Source organism: Sphaeramia orbicularis, chromosome 8 (assembly GCF_902148855.1).
Source record: "Sphaeramia orbicularis chromosome 8, fSphaOr1.1, whole genome shotgun sequence".
Taxonomy (NCBI): domain Eukaryota; kingdom Metazoa; phylum Chordata; class Actinopteri; order Kurtiformes; family Apogonidae; genus Sphaeramia; species Sphaeramia orbicularis.
Window position 1 is genome coordinate 40,422,681 of NC_043964.1, and position 18,902 is coordinate 40,441,582.

At 38.1% G+C, this 18,902-nt stretch overlaps 1 protein-coding gene across 4 annotated transcripts; it reads left to right on the forward strand.

The window, feature by feature from the left end:
- The first annotated feature begins 4,774 nt into the window (after positions 1 to 4,774).
- ccdc97 (coiled-coil domain containing 97) lies at positions 4,775 to 15,813 on the forward strand. 4 transcript variants are annotated; one of them, XM_030141976.1, is made up of 7 exons: positions 4,775 to 5,144; positions 6,804 to 6,983; positions 9,336 to 9,495; positions 10,771 to 10,859; positions 10,956 to 11,154; positions 12,291 to 12,414; positions 15,581 to 15,813. In XM_030141976.1, the coding sequence occupies exons 1-7, from the start codon at positions 4,998 to 5,000 to the stop codon at positions 15,732 to 15,734; spliced, it is 1,053 nt and encodes a 350-aa protein (XP_029997836.1). In that variant the 5' UTR covers positions 4,775 to 4,997; the 3' UTR covers positions 15,735 to 15,813. The 4 variants fall into 4 exon arrangements, with proteins under 4 accessions (XP_029997836.1, XP_029997837.1, XP_029997838.1 ...); XM_030141977.1 differs by having other exon boundaries at positions 10,956 to 11,148; XM_030141978.1 differs by having other exon boundaries at positions 6,816 to 6,983.
- The last annotated feature ends 3,089 nt before the right edge of the window (positions 15,814 to 18,902 follow it).

Sequence of the window (18,902 nt, forward strand, 5' to 3'; positions counted from 1 at the left end):
GTTTTTTTTTTTCAGTGTAGTGGCAGCAAATACCTGAATCAATACAAAGACAACGCAATTTCTCTTTTCCGGTGTTGCGCTTGTCTAATGGCTGACACGTTGGAACAAAAAGCCTTGGCTGTATCTTTTGCAATTTTTGAATACTTTGTTTCCACAACCTGCCAAAATGGTGAGCTCCTCAACTTCTCATTCATCACTTCCTGCGAGCAACAAGATAAGTGTAGACAAATATAAACATTCATGAACTGAACATGAAAGGACTTAAGATATGGAGAAGCCTACCCCGTTCTGCAGGTGATTACTTCGATTTTTGTCCTCTGTCAGCTCACGTAGGGAAAAAAATTGTGTCAATAATGGCAGAGCCCAGCAAGCAGTACCCAGTGTACCCAGTGTGATTTTTATTTATTTTTTATTTTTTAATAATTAGATACATGCAATACATAGTTAATCCACTAGGGGGGAGGAATCTATTTCACCAGAGGCCTTTAAAATGACACTACAAGATTGTCATTAGTGAGGAAGGAGGCAGAACTTTGCCAATTTTGAAAAGGAATTACCGATTTGTTAGACATTTTTGTGATACATTATGTTTTTGTTTGTTGACAAATAATATTTGAGCATTGAGACCACATGTATCACATATGATACAAAATTGTAACTCATAAATGGAAATTGATATTTGAAAAAACATTTTTTGGTTGTTCAGAAGGACCGATAAAGGCTCCAGTTTCAAAGAAGTGGAATTTTCTGTCAATGATTTAATGGTTCAGGCTTTACAGGGTTAAATCTATTCATTCATTTTCTGAACCTGCTTTACCCTCACTAGGGTCATGGGGGTCACTTGGACCCTATCCCAGCTGCATAATTTAAATAGTTTTTTCCATCTAGACTAGATTACTGTAACTCCCTACTCGCAGCGTGTCCTAAAAGTTCTCTAAAAAGTTTTCAGCTGGTTCAAAATGCTGCGGCAAGACTATTAACAGGAACTAATAGAAGAGTCCACATCAGCCCTGTGCCCCAAGCCCTTTAGTGGTTTCCAGTCCAGTTTAGAATTCAGTTTAAAATCCTTCTTACATACAGTATAAGACCATTAATGGTATGGGCCCTTCTTATCTCACAGATGCTCTAGTACAGGGGTGTCAAACTCATTTTCTTCTGGGGGCCACATTCAACCCGATTTGACCTGAAGTGGGCCGGACCAGTAAAATAATAGCATGATAGCCAATAAATAATGACAACTTCAAACTGTTTTAGTGCAAAAAATAATATTCAGTTATGCCAATACTGACATTTACTAACTATCCAAACAAAAAGGATGTGAACAACCTGAAAAAAAGTGGAATTTGTTAAGAAATATAAGTACAATTTTATCAATATTATGCCTCGACTTATCATTTATACATGTGTATTACAGTTCTACAAAGGCACAAAACATTTAGTAACAGGCAAAATATTGTTAAAATTGCACTGAATTTTCTTTAGACATTTCAGGTTGTTCATATTTTTTCAGGTTATTCACATTTTATTGTTAAAGGATAGATTGTTAATGTAAACATTTTCATAATTTAATGTTTTTTGCACTAAATCAAAGAGAAAAAAATTGATGTTGTCATTATTTATAGGTTATTATGATATTATTTTTGGGTTTGATGCCCTTACTTGCACTTTGCAATTCATCCCGTAGGCCGGATTGGAACCTTTGGCAGGCTGGTTTTGGCCCCAGGGCCACGTGTTTGACACCCCTGCTCTAGTACGTACCATCCTAACAGAACACTTTGCTCTCAGAATGCAGGTCTGCTGGTGGTTCCCAGGGTCTGTAAAAGTACAGTAGGAGCTAGAGCCTTTAGCTACCAAGCTCCTGTCTTATGGAATCAGCTTCCAGCTAATGTTAAAGCGACAGAGACATTTAAGATCAGACTGAAAATATTCCTCTTTGAAAAGGCTTATGGTCAGGCTAGTTACAAACAGACTGAACCCACAGTTCAGTCTAAGCTGCCCTAGGAGCAATGATGCTGGGGGAAGTACAGAGCTCTGAGTCCTATCACCTGTTTCACTACTAATAATCTACAATATTTAGTTTTTTTAGTCTGTTCACCTCTATTCACCCTTTGTCCCTTTTCCCCACTCCCATCTGGGGGAGTGGCTACTGTTTCAGATGTGGCCCAATGACGACGGGACCTGAGATGACCCATCTGTACCCTGTCCTGACCTGTGACCCGGGACCTCCTCCCTTCCCTTCACCAGTCTGGATGGACCTCCTCACCCCCACCAGATGTACCCCCACCCTACTGCATCCCTACAGACTGGAATTACATCATCAAGTGGGTGTCCGTCAGTCCTGGACTCATCTACAGTCTGTCCGTCCATGGGAGTGGATCTGTCCTTCACTGTGGTTCTCCACGAGGTTTCTCTTTTTCCCACTGGCTTTTTTGGAGTTTTCCTTTCCATTTGCTTCACCGACTGAGTACTTGGCTGGTTGTTCCCTTTTTTTTATTTTTTTTTATTTTATCAATTCAACAATTTCTGTAAAGCCCTGTAAGATGACTTTGTTGTGATATTGGGCTCTATAAATAAAACTGAATTGAACTGAATTCAATTTTGACTGATTGAGCACTATTTTGTTCAGTTATAATCAATAATTAGATTGATTATTGGAAAGTACACTATAAAAATCTTACACACTGTACCTTTAATGACTTTGACAATGAATCGATTAATGGAAAACCTCAGTCATAGCCTAAGTATCATGAATCTGTAAGTCTTTCTGTGATTACTCACCTGAATCTCTTGCATTACTGTGAATAATTTCAAAGTGCCATCCACCATAAATAAATCATATGCTTAAATTCAGAGCCAGGAGGTCACTCGGGCATCTTCAGAATTTTGTCGTGACGTGCATTATGGGAAATGGAGGTTCGCGCAGCCACCTGACAGCGGCAGCGCAACCATATGATATTATATGGATGAAACAAACACAACGCGGAAACGGCAGGAGCTCCCTTCCCTCTATGCCTATTCCTCCAACTGTTTCCGCGTCGTGTTTGTTTCATCCATATGATATCATATGGTCGCACTGCTGCAGCAGCACGAACCTCCCTTTCCCACAATGCACGTCGCGACAAAATTCCGAAGATGCCCAACTTACCTCCTGGCTCTGTTTGTAAACACACATTTTGTTTATGGTGGATGGCACTTCAAAACTGTTCACCGTAATGCAAGAGATTCAGGTGAGTAATCACAGAAAGACTTACAGATTTGTTATACTTAGGCTATGACTGAGGTTTTACAGATTTGATGAAAAACTGGTCACGAAAGTCTCTCGCACCTTTAACTCATGACCAAAGAAAACATCTGCAGAAGATAAAGGTCTGAAAGGGTCAGTGAAGTCCAGACCTGATGATGGATTCAGACTTCAGTAATACTTAAGCTGACTCCTGAGGTTTATGAGAATATCAGAAGAAAACTTAATAGGTTGAACTTGTGGTAGAGGAAGAAGGCTCTAAGGAAAAAAATCCTCCGTGGAGGAAAGAAATCATGAATGTGGAACAGATTCCCACTAGAGTCTTGCTTTCCTCCCGCCTCTAAAGACATGACCCTCAGGCTGACTAAACTGCACTGAAAATAAAGTCTCCAGCTCTCTCCAAAACGACAAGTTCTGTGTGTACTGTTGCACTTTGTGATATCAGTAAGTTATAAAGTGTTAATTCATCTTCTGCTCAGCATTTGGGCCCACACTATGGGAACGGGAGACTTGACTCACATGTCTTAAGTCAGACTCAAAGGTGCGGGAGATTTTTTTGATGAATTTTTCATCAAATCTGTAAAACCTCAGTCATAGCCTAAGTATCAAGAATCTGTAAGTCTTTCTGTGATTACTCACTTGAATCTCTTGCATTATGATGAACAATTTCAAAGTGCCATCCACCATAAACAAACCCCGCGTGTTTACATTCAGAGCCAGGAGGTAACTGGAGCATCTTCGGAATTTTTTTGTCCCGACATGCATTGTGGGAAACGGAGGCTCGCGCTGCTGCTGCAGGCAGATTCGTGATACTTAGGCTATAACAGAGGTTTCACAGATTTGATGAAAAATTCATCACAAAAGTCTCCCGCACCTTTAAGTTGCAATTTGGACTTAAAAAAAAAAAAAAAAAAAAAGACAGTAAAATGACTGTGAAGCTACAAGAACAGCAGATGGTGACATGCTCAACTAAAAAGTGGAGTTGATAAAATCCCCCTTGTGCAAAACACATCCTGTCTTTTATAAATTGCCTATATGTATTATAAAACTTGTTCTCTGATTCTATATACAGTGTGCTGAAATAAACTGTGCAGCTGACCTCAGACATGTGCGGTCATTCAATTAAACCCAGTTAAAGTCAGAATGAATGCAAAATTAGAATAGAATAGAATAGAATAGAATAGAATAGAATAGAATAGCTTTGTTGTCATTGTAACAAGTACAACGAAATTAAGAGGTAAAATGTATGATAAATTAATAGATGATAAAGTATTAAACATACATCTTATTCTGCTCTATAAAAATAAAAGTCTTACCTTTTTACACTAGTATTGTCTGAGAGTAAAGTTACACAGTTACCACAATTAGGCCAAAATATGACTTAGGCAATGATGCTATGGGGCTAACGTTTTGCATTGTGTAAAATGTGTTGATGATCTAAACTCACCACCAGGGAGCGACAAAACCAAACGCAAGGAGGATTTTTAATAGGAGCGGAACCAATGTTCAGTCCCAGAGAAGGGGGGACCGATTGGAGCGAAGGACCAATATGGCGACAAAACAAAACGCTTAACATCCGAAAGTTAAAAATGTGGCTTACATAAATTATTGACTTTCTATATGAGTTTATGATGTGTTTAAAGCAATTTAGCTAACGCATACTGGGTGGTGTATTTTTTACAGAAGAAGACCAGAAGACACTGTTTTATTCAGAACCGTTTCATCAGCTGAACTAGTATACATTTGAATCAAAATAATGTGGGGTGAGATTGAAACTCCGGCTAAAACGCAACCGCTGTCGTTTGAGAGTGAAGACAAGAGAGAATTGACAGAAAAAACGGAGACACAGTCCGTACAGACCGTGTTACACAACAGGACAAACAGTCAGCAGCCTCCGCAGCAGGTAAGACCTCCAGTTAGTGATGGGACTTTTGGCTCTTTGAAGGGAGCCGTTCAACAGACTGGCTCTTTTATGGTTTTTGCATTCTTTTGAAACACCAATGTTTAATGACTAAGTAGGCTGCATGTGATGATTGACATTACATTTTAAAGGTGTTTAACCCTCCGGTATCCTGTCCAGCAAGGCCCTTACTGAGCACCAAGTGTGCCTTTTTGGCACACTTATGGAATAATGTCCAAAAAAAATTCATACAGTTTGTTTTTAATTCTTTTACACTTTTTATATTTTATCAACTTGAGCCATAAATAAAAATACCAAATAATCAATAATTGTCACATTTTTAACCCTTTAAATGCCGTGTTTGTAATATAAACAAACCTTTTTTTTTTTTGGATGCAAAAAACACAAAAAATATTTTTTTTTTCAATATACTACATAAAAAGTGGATCACGTATTATTTGATTTTTGCAGCCTGGCATATGTCAATGATTAATTCCAACATTGGTTAATTTGCATTATTATTTTTGGCGCTAGGTCAAATGTTCAAAAATACTAGCATCTGTCACCAAGTGTGTATAAAATGCACACCTATAAATCAAACTATTAAATATTATATATTGATTTATTTTTCTGCTCTAATTAGATTTTATTTTTGTAAATCCAGGTCAGCCCTAATCATACATTTCAAATGGAAGAAATAGTGTGTTTTAGGCACACTTGGGAGACAGATGCTAGTCTGGTAGTTTTCTTTTGTTTACAATGTGCACATTTTAGTTAATGGCCAGAATCTTAAAGATCATGCCAAAATGGACAACTTTTGAATTCTAACCTTATTTAAATTGTGAAAAATAATATGAAGTTTTTTAACATGAAGTGCAAAGTGTGCCTAAAAGGCGCACCTGGATACCGGAGGGTGAATTGGCATGGCAGTAAATATTGTCTTACCATAAAAAAGAATAGTTAGTTAAAATGTGTGGGCTAAATACATGACGTGAGAGGTGACATTAGGCAAATGCTGGAATTGGACAAGAAACATCACGGTACATTATGTGGACTAGTCTGTAGCCTAAAAATGAAGAAGAAAATAAAACATTTTTTAATGAAATAACATTTTATTCTCCTCAAAACAAGAGCAATAATGTGTGTAAACATACGGAAAAAATTGCACAAAACACAACAGTGATTAATCACTGCAATTACTTAAATACCTGAACTATAGTGCAGTTCTCAAGTTGCATGCCCATCTTTTCTTTCTGAAAAGTGCATCCAAATACTACTCCTTTTTCTTTGGCTCATTACTCACAGGTGGTCACTTACTCACTCTCAAACTTTTCTATGCTCACCTCATGCTTCAACCTGTTATTTTTTTTTTGCTAACTTCTTGCCATGAGACATGCGCAGTGCACTCTTTTTTTTTTTCTGCTCGAACATTCTCCCCCTGCCCAATGCCTCCCCAGTGACGCTAAATTGACAGGCTATTTTACATTTCCTCCTTAAAAAAAAAAAATGAATGGCTCTTTACAAAGACTCGATTCCCATCGTTCATTTCAAAGAGCCGTTCAAAAGATTCGATTCATTTGTGAACGTCACATCACTACCAACAGTACAGTAGAACACATAAACACAGGGGACATTCTGTGGTATGGATTATGTTCCTGTGTGTTGTCCGTGACACAGGGTGTATCTGGTTGTGCTAATGCCGTGGTTGAGGCCGTAGCTTTGAGTGGAAACCTTGTGAAGAGCCAGCAGATCGGAGAGGCTGAGCTGACCCTGGAGGAGCGAAGACAGGAGCTGCTGCATCAGTTCCAGAGCAGACCACTGGTGTTCCTGGAGAGGTACCATGTATGTGTGCACATCTGCTTTAATCTGCACCTGAATTGAGACTACATAGGGTTATCAGAATTTACAGTGGCTTCAGTCCAAGCTCAGATGGGTATTAACGGTAATGGTACACACCGATCAGCCATAACATTCTGACCACTGACAGGAAAAGTGGTGTTTAGATGTGTACTGAGTGGGAATCTGAGGAATTTGGATACAGGAGTAATCATGATGGTCAAATCACCAGGTCAGAGCATCTCCAGATCTTGTTGAACATTCCCTGTGTACAATTGTTAGTACCTACCAAAAACAAACAATTTATATCTTAACTAGGGATGTAACGATTACCGATATAATGATAAACCGTGGTAAAATTGCAGATGATTAGTATTACTGTTTAAATTCTAATTATCATGATAATCGTGTTTGATTACCGCACTTTTCCCTAGAAAAACACCTAAGTAAAGATCTGCTTTTATGTCGATTATTTGAGTATAGTTTTAATTTATTACAATTTTAATTGTATATACCTAAAGTCTTTGAAAAGGTTTGTTAAGCATCTTTGTGTTATTTATGCAATAAAGTACATACATTTTTCAAATCAGATTTTATATTTTTTTTGTGTATGTGTTTTCTGCCCTTTTGTATTTTTATAGTAGGTTAAAGTGAAAAAATAATTGGCAGATGATATAAATGAAGTTGTGCTGGGGGAAAAAATTACCAAACATGGGTATAGTAAACATTTGTTTATATAGTATGTAAAGGCAAAATCAAAAGTATTGAAAAACGGCCAAAATAGGCTCAGACCACTAAGGATTAATATTTGAATGTTTCTGCAACAGAAGGTACATTGTGACAGTTATTTTATTTTATTTTTTATTTTTTATTTTATTTTTTTCCAAAATACAACTTGGTTAAATTATTTCAGTGTGTGTATAAGTACTTTTTGAACATTTTGAGCACAATTTCAACAATACTGTGATAATAATGGTAACCGTGATAATTTTGGTCACAATAACTGTGATATGAAATTTTCATATCGTTACATCTCTAATCTCAACCAATCAAGCATCTATGGGAGCAGAACATCATTAGCACCTGTTTAATGTTGTGTAGGTTCCCGTTTTCCACATAAACAGCTCTGACCCAAGGCCTAGACTCCACCAGACCTCTGAAGGTGCATTGTGGTATCTGGACCAAGATGTTAGCAGCAAATCTCTGAAGTCCTTGAAGTAGAGAGGAGGACCTCCATGGATCAGGTTTATTTATCCAACATCTCCCACAGATCAATGGTCCTGAGTTTGGGATGTCCCTCCTTAGTCCATTTTTGGTCGGCACTAACCACTGCAGAACAGGAACACCCAATAAGACCTGCAGTTGTGGAGATGCTCTGACCCAGTCATCACCGTTACAATATGGACCTGGTCAAAGTCACTCAGTTCCTTCTGCTGCTCATTTTGTTGCTTCAAACACATTAGTGTCAAAGACCAAATATTCACTTGCTGCCAAATATATCCAACCCAGTGAAAGGTACCACTGAAATGAAAAAATCATCAATATTATAACCATTTATGGTCAGAATGTCATGGTTTAGGGGTTCCCAAAGTAGGGTACGCATACTCCCAGAGGTACTTGGAAGAAGCCCAGGGGGTACTTGAATTTTTTTGGAAAATACATTAAATAAGTGATCATGTACTGAATACAACATTAATAATGAGAATTAATGCTGAAATTTAAAACACAATAAATGCATTCATATAATAGTTTTATTGTCAGTCATCTTGTTTAAGCTTTGGTAACATTTTGAGAACATTTCTATTTTATATTAATCACAATAAGTTTGAGTAGCTAAATAATTATTTTTTGTTGATGAAAGGTTCATTTATTAATGGCCATGTTATTATTTTTTCTTATCAATGAAAGAGGGCACTTTTCAGTTTATATTTTGCACACAAAATTTGCTTTAAAAGGAATTGTTTTTATATATACAGATATATATATATATATATATATATATATATATATATATATATATACAGTTAAATATATGTTTGTTTACAAAGTTTTGAAAATATAAACAGACACCTTTTGCACAGGAACACATTTTGCCTAATTTTTTTTTCAGTCAAAAATGCTGAAGTTGGGGGTACTTGGCTAAAAAGGTATTTTTCAGGGGGTACTCCACTGTAAAAAGTTTGAGAACCACTGTCATTATTGATCAGTGTACAATAGCTACCTGTAACAGCACTGGCTTCCTGATTTTGAGCAGTACACATTATCACAACATCCTATGGCCAAAGGATTAGGCACAAAAATAATAAACTAATAAAGTGACAATTTATTGCATTAAAACATTTTCTTCTCTTTTTCCAGTCCTGCCTGAAGCCCCAGCACCTGTCAGCGTTTTCTCATGTTAGCCTGGATCCACGAGCCCAACATTACAGCAAAGTCATACAGAGACGAGCGGCTGGATGTCCTAACAAGACCAGAGTCAGAAACCATCGATATGCTGCCCTGAGGGCCCTGCAGAAGGGTAGGGGAACTGTCCTCTAATGGAAACAGGGATTTTTGCATCATTTGTAACCATCTTGTGGACAAGATTCATTATTGTCCAAATTTACATGGATATTTTGCAGAACATTTTCCTTGTCACTTGGGCCTCTCATCCACACCTAAACTCCAATTTGCACATGTAGGAGACAAATACACATATTGTTGTAGTGAAATCTATACAATATAAAAAAATACACAGTGAAAACCTGAACCAACACTTTAAGTAAGTTTTCATGTAATGTTACTCGTTATTATTGCTCAGCTTCATGACAGACAGAAGCCTCTTCATCTGCTGTGTCCAGTATTATCTGAAGGTTGGCAATGTCCACAGCGGACAAGATTTTGTCTGAGCGTTTGTGGTCAGTAATAGTTTTTTGTGTTCTAGTGTGTCTAAATCAAAACTCATGTGGACTAGAGCTGCACAATATATCGTTTGAGCATCATCATCACAATGTAGTTGTGTGCAATAGTCACATTGCAGGTTCTGCAATGTAGGAGGCAAATGAACTCAACATGTTCTCATCTAATTTCACCCTGGGTACCTGACACACTACGCACAGTGATCCACCAATCACAAGCGTTCTTAATCAGTTTGCAGAAGCAGACCACGCCCCTGCACATGGAGTGAGTCGCTGGTAACAACATTGAAAAATGAGCAACTAACAAGAGAAAATCACTGAAAATGAAGACTTGGTGCCAAAAAGAAAAGCGACGTCAGTTATCTGGAATTATTTCAGCGACAAGAAGGATGATACTGAAACACGTGTTCTGTGTCAACAGTGCCTTCCACCTGTTGGCACAATGAGAGGAAACAACTAATTTGTTCGACCATTTATGTCGGCACCACACAACTATTACATCACCCTGAGTATTTTTTCATATCGCAATACGTATTGCAGGGTTTAAAAAAATCACAATGTCAGTTTTTTCCAGTATCGCGTAGCCCTAATGTGGACAGACTTTTTTTTTTTTTAAACTAGGAGGAGGGGGGGAAATTATCTGTGAGGACAGGGCATTAATGTAACTCACTTGACTTTGTAGGACAGAACAGTTAATTGGAATACTATGTAAATGTTAAAATGGCTGAGTGCCGTATCGAGATGGGTGCTGCTCTGTTTTGATAATAGAGCTTTATAAATAAAGCATCGTGTGTGATGATGATTCCCTAACTTACAACAGTTTGTTTACAGTTTGTAAAGCTAAACACTGCTTGTTCTCTCCTGGTTTTTCTTCCCTTTCCTGTCTCGTCTCTCAGAGGGCCAGTATTTCAGTGAGGAGCAGATGCGGATGAGGGAGCCGCTGCTGTATGAGCAGTACATCGGCCAGTACCTGACAGATGAGGAGGTGAGTCTTAGAAGGTTTAGACATTTTTCCAGAAATTCAGTAAGTGGTGTTTAGCCTTCTTTATTCCCTACAGTAACTTTGAACAATTGTTTTTAGATACTGGAGCGGTCACAGGAGGCGATGCTCGATGATGCACAGGGGGGATCAGGGGCACCAGGTGGAGGCACAGGAGGCCTCGCCCACCTCCTCCTCGACTCATACCAGGAGCGCCTCATCCAGAACCGCCTTCAGGAGGAGCAGGAGAGAGAAGAATGTGCACAGGAAGAGGACGAGGATGAAGATGAGGAAGGTGAAGGTGAGAGAGGGCTACAGTTTTAACTAAACTTCCAGTAGCAGGTTTGATGGGTGGAGTTGCAGCAAGAAAGTCATTGCTGAAACTTCAGAATAAGAAAAAGAGGCTTACCTGGGCCATGAAACACCGCCAGTGGACTACTGAAGACTGGAAGAAGGTGTTATGGACTGATCAAACCTGCAACTGGAAGTCTTCTCTTCACAGCTGAAACTGAGACTTGCTTACTACGACCACTACTGAGCTGTGCTTGAAGCTGTTGTCCTGTGACTCTCCTATCACACAAGCTTTCAGAAACTTGTCTTCTGATTCTGTTGTGTCTTTGGGTCTGCCAGACCTCTTCCTGTCAGCATTTCCCCCAGTTTCTGAGTGCCTTTTGATGGTGAAGGAAACTGGACTTACTGACACCTTGACTTTCTTGGCAATTTCTCTGTAGGACAGACCTACATTTTTCAGTGTTATGATGGTCTGTCTCTCTTCTATCATTAATTGCCTTTTCCTCTTTTCCATTTTTATAGTAACACACTACTTTCTGCAGTACAGTACTGTTCAAATAATGCTCACAACAGTATGGTACCAAAGTGTGTTCCAACACTACTTATGCAGACAGAGGGGGTTGGAAGGAATTCACAAACGTTGGGACACCTGTAGGAATTGGTAGCAACAACTTTCGAGGCTTGATCAACCTCCATTGCTGCAGAACTGCTTTAAGTTGTTAACCCATTTCTTGGTCGCCTTTTTGTATAATTCTAAAATGTACATTATTTTTCAGTTTTGTTTAACCTTACCTTTTTTTTTTTTTAACCTCTGGCAGTTCACCACTTACCTTTGTACCATTTCAAGCTGTTCATTGGACTCGAACTGCTTGAATTTCAATACAAAACTGGAAAAATTGGGGTGTTCTAAAACTTTTGATTGGTGGCGTACCTTTTGAGTAAAACCCATTCTCTCGTTAATTCTCGAATTTCACATTTTAACCCAAGAGTGTATCTTGGAAACTTCAGCCAACCAGCATTTATGACTTAATTTTTCTTTATCAGTGACTCACACATGGTAAAATGTCACTACTTTTATTCTGGAAGCATTTTACTTGTAAACCAGTGTAATCAGAATGTCATTCCTTTATCTCTACTCTACTGTAGATAATAGGGTGAAGGAGAAGGAGTGGGCACCCACACCAGAGGAAAAGGCTCTGCTTAAGGAGGAATTCATCAGTCAGATGCACCAGCACTTCTTAGACGGAAAAGATAAAGACTTCAACTACAGGTTGGTGCATCAAAAAACTGAATCATGTAAAAGATCTACATCAGGGCTGTCAAACTCATTTTAGTTTAAGTTCCACATTCAACCTAATATGATCTAAAATAGGCCGGACTGGTAAAATAATACCAGTGAAAAAAGTAAAATTACATTATGAGAATGTTTACATCTACAAACCATCCTTTAAACAGTGTGAATAACATGAACAACCTGGAATGTCTCAAGAAAAATAAGTGGGATTTTAAGAAAAGTATTTCTCAGTTTATCATTTACACATGTGCATTACAACTTACAGATGACAGTGGATCTACAAATACACATGTAGTAACAGGCAGAATATTGTTAAAATTACACTGACTTCTCTTAAGACATTTCAGGTTGTTCATACAGTGGTATGCAAAAATGTTAGATCGCTTGTCAAGTCTTTAGAAACTGGTGGTTATTTTTTTCCCAGAGCCTGAACTTCACTTTTTTGCCATTGCAAAAGGTAAAGGCAAAGGTACTGAGAATATTTCACTTACAAACTTATCAGTCCAGCCTTTTTTTTTTTTTACATTTTACTCTAATATTTAGTGTGGCCCCCCCTTGGCAACAATCACAGCAGCGCATCTTTCTGGCATTGTGTCGATGTATTTTCTGAGAGTTTCATCCCCAATGTTATTCCACGCTCTCAGAAGCTCATTCCAGAGAGTTTCCGCAGTTTCCTTAGGTTGTTGCCAAGGGGGGCCACACTACATATTTGAGTAAAATGTAAAAAAAAGGACTGGACTGATAAATTCGTGGGTGAAATATTCTCAGTACCTTTGCCTTTACCTTTTGTAATGGCAAAAAAGTGAAATTCAGGCTCTGGCAAATAAAATGAACCACCAGTTTCTTAAGATTTGACAAGTGTTCTATTATTTTTGCACACCACTGTATTTGCTCAAGTTATTCACATTTAACTGTGAAAAGATAGTTTGTAACTGTAAGCATTTTCATGTAATTCAACTGTTTTACACTAAAACAAAGAGAAAACTTTGCGGTTGCCGTTTATAGATTATTATGGTAGTATTTTACTGGTGTAATACACTTGAGGTTAAATTGGTTTGTATTTGGTTTGGTTTGGAACCTGAACTAAAATGATTTTGACACTAATGATTGTTAATATCTTCAGTAATTTTTGCATGTCACAAATTCATCCCACGCGCCGGACCGATTGTGGGCATATGTTTGACACCTGTGATCTACATAAACAGTTCAGTTCCTATACAAAGTTAATGCAGCAGACATGATTGAGTTAATCTGGTAAACATATGCACTACATTCTAGATATTTGAAACAGCAAGTATGTAAGATTATAACCACATTTATGAATTTCCCTTTTTTTAATCACTAAATATGAGAGCAGAACCAGTAGGGGATGTTTTAAAGGGGTGATATTTTGCTTTTTTAAATACAATTATGCATTTTAAAACATTTCCCTGTGGTCTACATAAACTGTAAATGCTATGCTTGGGTCTGAATGAATCATTAATTCAACTCCACAGGTCCATCTTTTTTTTATTTCATTTATTTCATTCATGGTTGTGTATTTCATCAGCAGACATTCAATAATCATCAGGTGAACAAACATATACGTACACACCCATGCTCAAAAAGGAACAGGATGAAGAAAATCTTATATTTCTTGCCCCCTTCTGAATAATAATAGCCTTACTGGTTAGCTATACACAACTAGCTATAAAATCATACTGTATAAATTCAGAAAAACCAAACAAAATACATCTAAAGATAATACAAAATAAATACAAAACCAAGTGTAAAACTACATATCCAGGAAGTACAAAACAAACAACATAGGTAAATGTATATCTGATGAAATGATGCAGAACAATTACGATACCAGACCAGGATAAGTAAATAAATATGTCACAAGATGCAAAACAAATACGAAGCAAAATGTAAAAACTTAGAACTGTTCATATAATCTCGTAGTTCTGTCTTTATATACTTTTTTCAGTTGGAATATGTTTCTACAGTCCTTCAGCTCATTACAAAGAGAATTCCAGAGTTTAACACCAACCACTGATACACACATCTGCTTCAAAGTCGTCCATGCACACTGGTGCTTGAAATGACCTTTCCTTCTATCTTCAACCCTATTTCTGAGTAATGACACCAGAAAGGTTGTTTTGAGCGCTGGCCCTTTAAATGCACGTAACCCCACCCCCCTCCAGGTTGTTGGCTGTGCTGCTCTGTCCCGTTCAGCCACTTGTGTTTGTTAATACAACCAACAACTGAACATGTTAAGTAATCGGCTCGAAGTTTGGACATATTTTCAGTATGGACTACAACTGCTGCTGCTGATAAACAACTATGGCGTACTCGGAGAAATGTTCATCGGAAGTCTTGACCTTACATGTGCAAATGTCGTGACGTAACAAATTAAGCAGGAATTAAAACGGGTTGTAGAAATCCACTCAATTCTTGGGTTCAAATTCAAACTTTTTGAACTATTAGGGTCCCTAAATACACAAATAAATGTACCAAAGACCAATAATAGTGGGTTTAGCAAAATATGACCCCCTTAAAGGATCTATCCTCGAGTATAGATCATTTTCTTGCAGATAGCCATGGCTATTAAGTTTTTTTTCCTGGCTCAAAATAAAGCAAACATATTACCATCCTAATCATGTCAACTGTGTTTTCAACTGGTTTAAGAAAATAATGGGTTCTGTGCACAGCCCCACTACTTCCTGAACTTAAAGCAGCTCCTTTATTTCCTGTCTTTCATTATTGGACACACTGATTAATCCAGGCGTGTCTGCTACTTCTTGTTGTGACTACTGTGGTCAGGCACACCTGGTTTAATCAGTGTGTCCAATAATGAAAGACAAGAAAGAAAGGAGCTGCTTTAAGTTCAGGAAGTAGTGGGACTGTGCATTACAACCAGCATATTCCAGGAGTTCCAACAATTATCAGGTTTTAAAAGCATGGAAATACTGCAAACACTTCATGAAAGTCAGTAAAATTGGACAGTAAGTTGCTATGGTGACAGATCCGTTACTGTTTGTCATCTTGTCTGTAGTTTAGACAGAAACCATCAGCAATAGGTTGACAGACAGATGATTACTGTTCTGTGAAACTGAGCAAATTTGAAATTACTCTTAAAATGTTCACGTGTTTGTTGCAGCGAAGTGGACGAGAACCCAGACTACGACAACTTGGACATTGTCACCCGAGATGCAGAGGACAAATATTTTGATGAAGATGATGAGGAGGAAGAGGAGGAGGAGGAAGAAGAAGAGATGGAAAGTGACAAAGAGGAAGAAAATATGAAAAAATAAGCTCGCTGACTGCTCATGACTGTAAATACAAATATATAGAACTCTGTTGGTAATAAATACTGTTCTTGTTCTCTTTGCAGTTTGTCTTAATGTGGTCAGTCACCAGTAACTTTACTGAAAAATGTATTAGGCAAGGCAGATTTATTTGTATAGTACAATTCATACAATTCACAGTGCTTTACAAAAATGGAAAAGAGACAGGTTAAAAACACACAATTAACACATAATCAACTAGAAAAGCACTGGGAGAGCGCAGACCTCCGCCAAGGCAGATCAGTCGTCCCCCCCCCCCCCCCCCCAATCACCACCAAAATTTAATAATTTGTTCCTTGTGCCAATATCAACATTACCTGAAATTTTCATCCAAATCAGTCCATAACTTTTTGAGTTATCTTGCACACAGACAGACAAACCAACGCCGGCAAAAACAGAACCTCCTTGGCGGAGGGAATAAAACATAAATGATAAAGTAAAAGGTCAGAATGCAGATAGAACCCTTTCAGTTGTTCTTTACACAGGTGAACAGAGCTGTTTTCAGTCTGGACTTAAACATTGTCAGAGTAGAGGTCTGTCTCACATCATCAGGAAGACTGTATGGAACTGAAACACAGCTTCACCGTGTTTAGTCCTGACCCTGGACACCAGCAGAAGACCAGTCCCTGAGGTTCTCAGGGTCCGAGATGGCCAACATGTCAGAGACATGTCATAGATGTACTTTGTGCTAGACCATGGACAGACTTCTAGACCAGCAGAGCTGTTTTAAAGCCTATTCTCTGAGCCACAGGAAGCCAGTGCAGAGACCTGAGCACAGGACTAATATGGTGGTACTTCCTGGTTCTAGTCTGGACCTGAGCAGCAGCATTCTGGATGGACTGCAGCTGTCTCACATCTCAGAGAGTCCAGTGAGAACCTGCTACAGATAAATGCATGGGTAAGTCTGAGTCTGTTTTTTGACAGTAAACCTTTGATTCTGGCAGTGTTTTTGAGATGGTAAAAGGCAGATGATGTAATTGATCTAATGTGGCTGTTAGAGTTTAAATCTGAGTCCATTATTAGCCCTAGATTTCTAACCTGATTATTAGCTTTTAAAGTAAGAGATTCCAGATGACTGCTGACACATTCTCTTGGTTTTTGTGGGCCAAAGACAATGACTTCAGTCTTGTCTGAGTTTAGTTGAAAGTTGTTTTGCATCCACAGTGGTCTGTTGGAGGCAGTGACAGTGAGTCCACAGGCCCATCCTCACCTGCTGTCCGCCAGGTGTCTGCATAGTTGTGGTAGGACACATTACTGCGTATTACCTAGCATGTAAAGACTGAACAAAAGGGGTCTCAGGTTGGACCCCTGGTAAAGTAAATGTGGATCTCAGTCCCATCGTGATCACAATTAACCTGAGGTCTGGTGAACAAGTGGGAATGCCAAATATGTTTCACAGTTCGTGAAAGGAATATTGTGACCCTATTTTGTAAGTTGTTTAACATCTGGATCCATTTATCTTTTTTAAAGTTTACACATATACATATATATTTTCTACACTTTCACTATATGGTCCAGTTCAATTCTGCACCACTAATCTGTAGAATGAACTGACAGACTCTGAGTGCAAAGAAATCCATGAATCCTAACACCATTCTGTTATGAAAGGACATTACTGTCTTACAACATAATGTCCAGTTTTACTTCAGAAACAAAAACTGATTATTTTTGAACATTCTTGAGCTATGGAGCTTAATACTTTAACTCAACATTTACATCTGTTGTCTTATTTCTATTATTTTGGGGGAGAAAATTGACTCCATTCAATATTTAGCATCTCTAAATTAATGATTAACACTAAATACTATTTTATTCATATTTAATGATTGTCCCTAACTTATGAGAGACCACGGTGAGTAAAGTTTTACATGTTTAGTTTCACTGTTTCTAGATCCATTGACAATAGGGATTCATTTTCTTTACTGGAGGATGTAAATTTCTAATTTTATGAATGCTGGTACTTTACATCTTACACAGGGACAACAGTTGAAAAATAGCTTTTTGCTAATACTGGCACATTTACAGAAATGTTCATTAATGTGTACTGACCCTGCTAAATAAACAAAAAATATACAGGGTGGGGAAGCAAAATTTACAATATTTTGAGGCAGGGATTGAAAGACAGTGTATGACCAATTAGTTTATTGAAAGTCATGAGAATTTATTTGCCACAAGAAAATTGACATAATAGAAAATGTTTTTATTCTATGTGTCCTCCTTCTTTCTCAATAACTGCCTTCACACGCTTCCTGAAACTTGCGCAAGTGTTCCTCAAATATTCGGGTGACAACTTCTCCCATTCTTCTTTGATAGTATCTTCCAGACTTTCTCCTAATAGTTTTGCTCATAGTCATTCTCTTCTTTCCATTATAAACAGTCTTTATGGACACTCCAACTATTTTTGAAATCTCCTTTGGTGTGACGAGTGCATTCAGCAAATCACACACTCTTTGACGTTTGCTTTCCTGATTACTCATATGGGCCAAAGTTTGTGAAAAGGTATGGATAATAGTGTTAGGTATGATTATGACATCAATATATGTTTGGTTTCAAAACAATTGACGTAGTGCCTGCTGAGAAAAAACAACTAAATGTTCATTGTAAATTTTGCTTCCCCACCCTGTATATAAATAAATAAAATACATAAATAAATAATAAAATGCATTTCAACCCTCTGAGGATAGAACAAAAATTGTAGAAGTTCCACTAAAGTTTCCAGTATTTAAATTTCTGCGTATTTTGAGTCCTTTTAGAAAATGTATCCAATTTCAGCCAAGAAAAGGGTATTTGGCTGTAAAATGTCAAACAGGATCATATTTGACCCAACCAGTGTTAACTAGAAAAGCACTCGGAGAGCGCAGACCTCCGCCAAGGCAGATCAATGCCCCCCCCCCCCGATGTTTGTTTGTGTGCAAGATAACTCAAAAAGTTATGGATGGATTTGGATGAAAATTTCAGGAAATGTTGATACTGGCACAAGGAACAAATGATTAAATGATTTGGTGGTGATCGGGGGTGGTGGGGGGGGGGGTGCCACAGGGGCCCGCTGATCTGCCTTGGCGGAGGTCTGCGCTCTCTTTTCTAGAAAAGCACTCAGAGAGCGCAGACCTCCGCCAAGGCAGATCAATGGGCCCC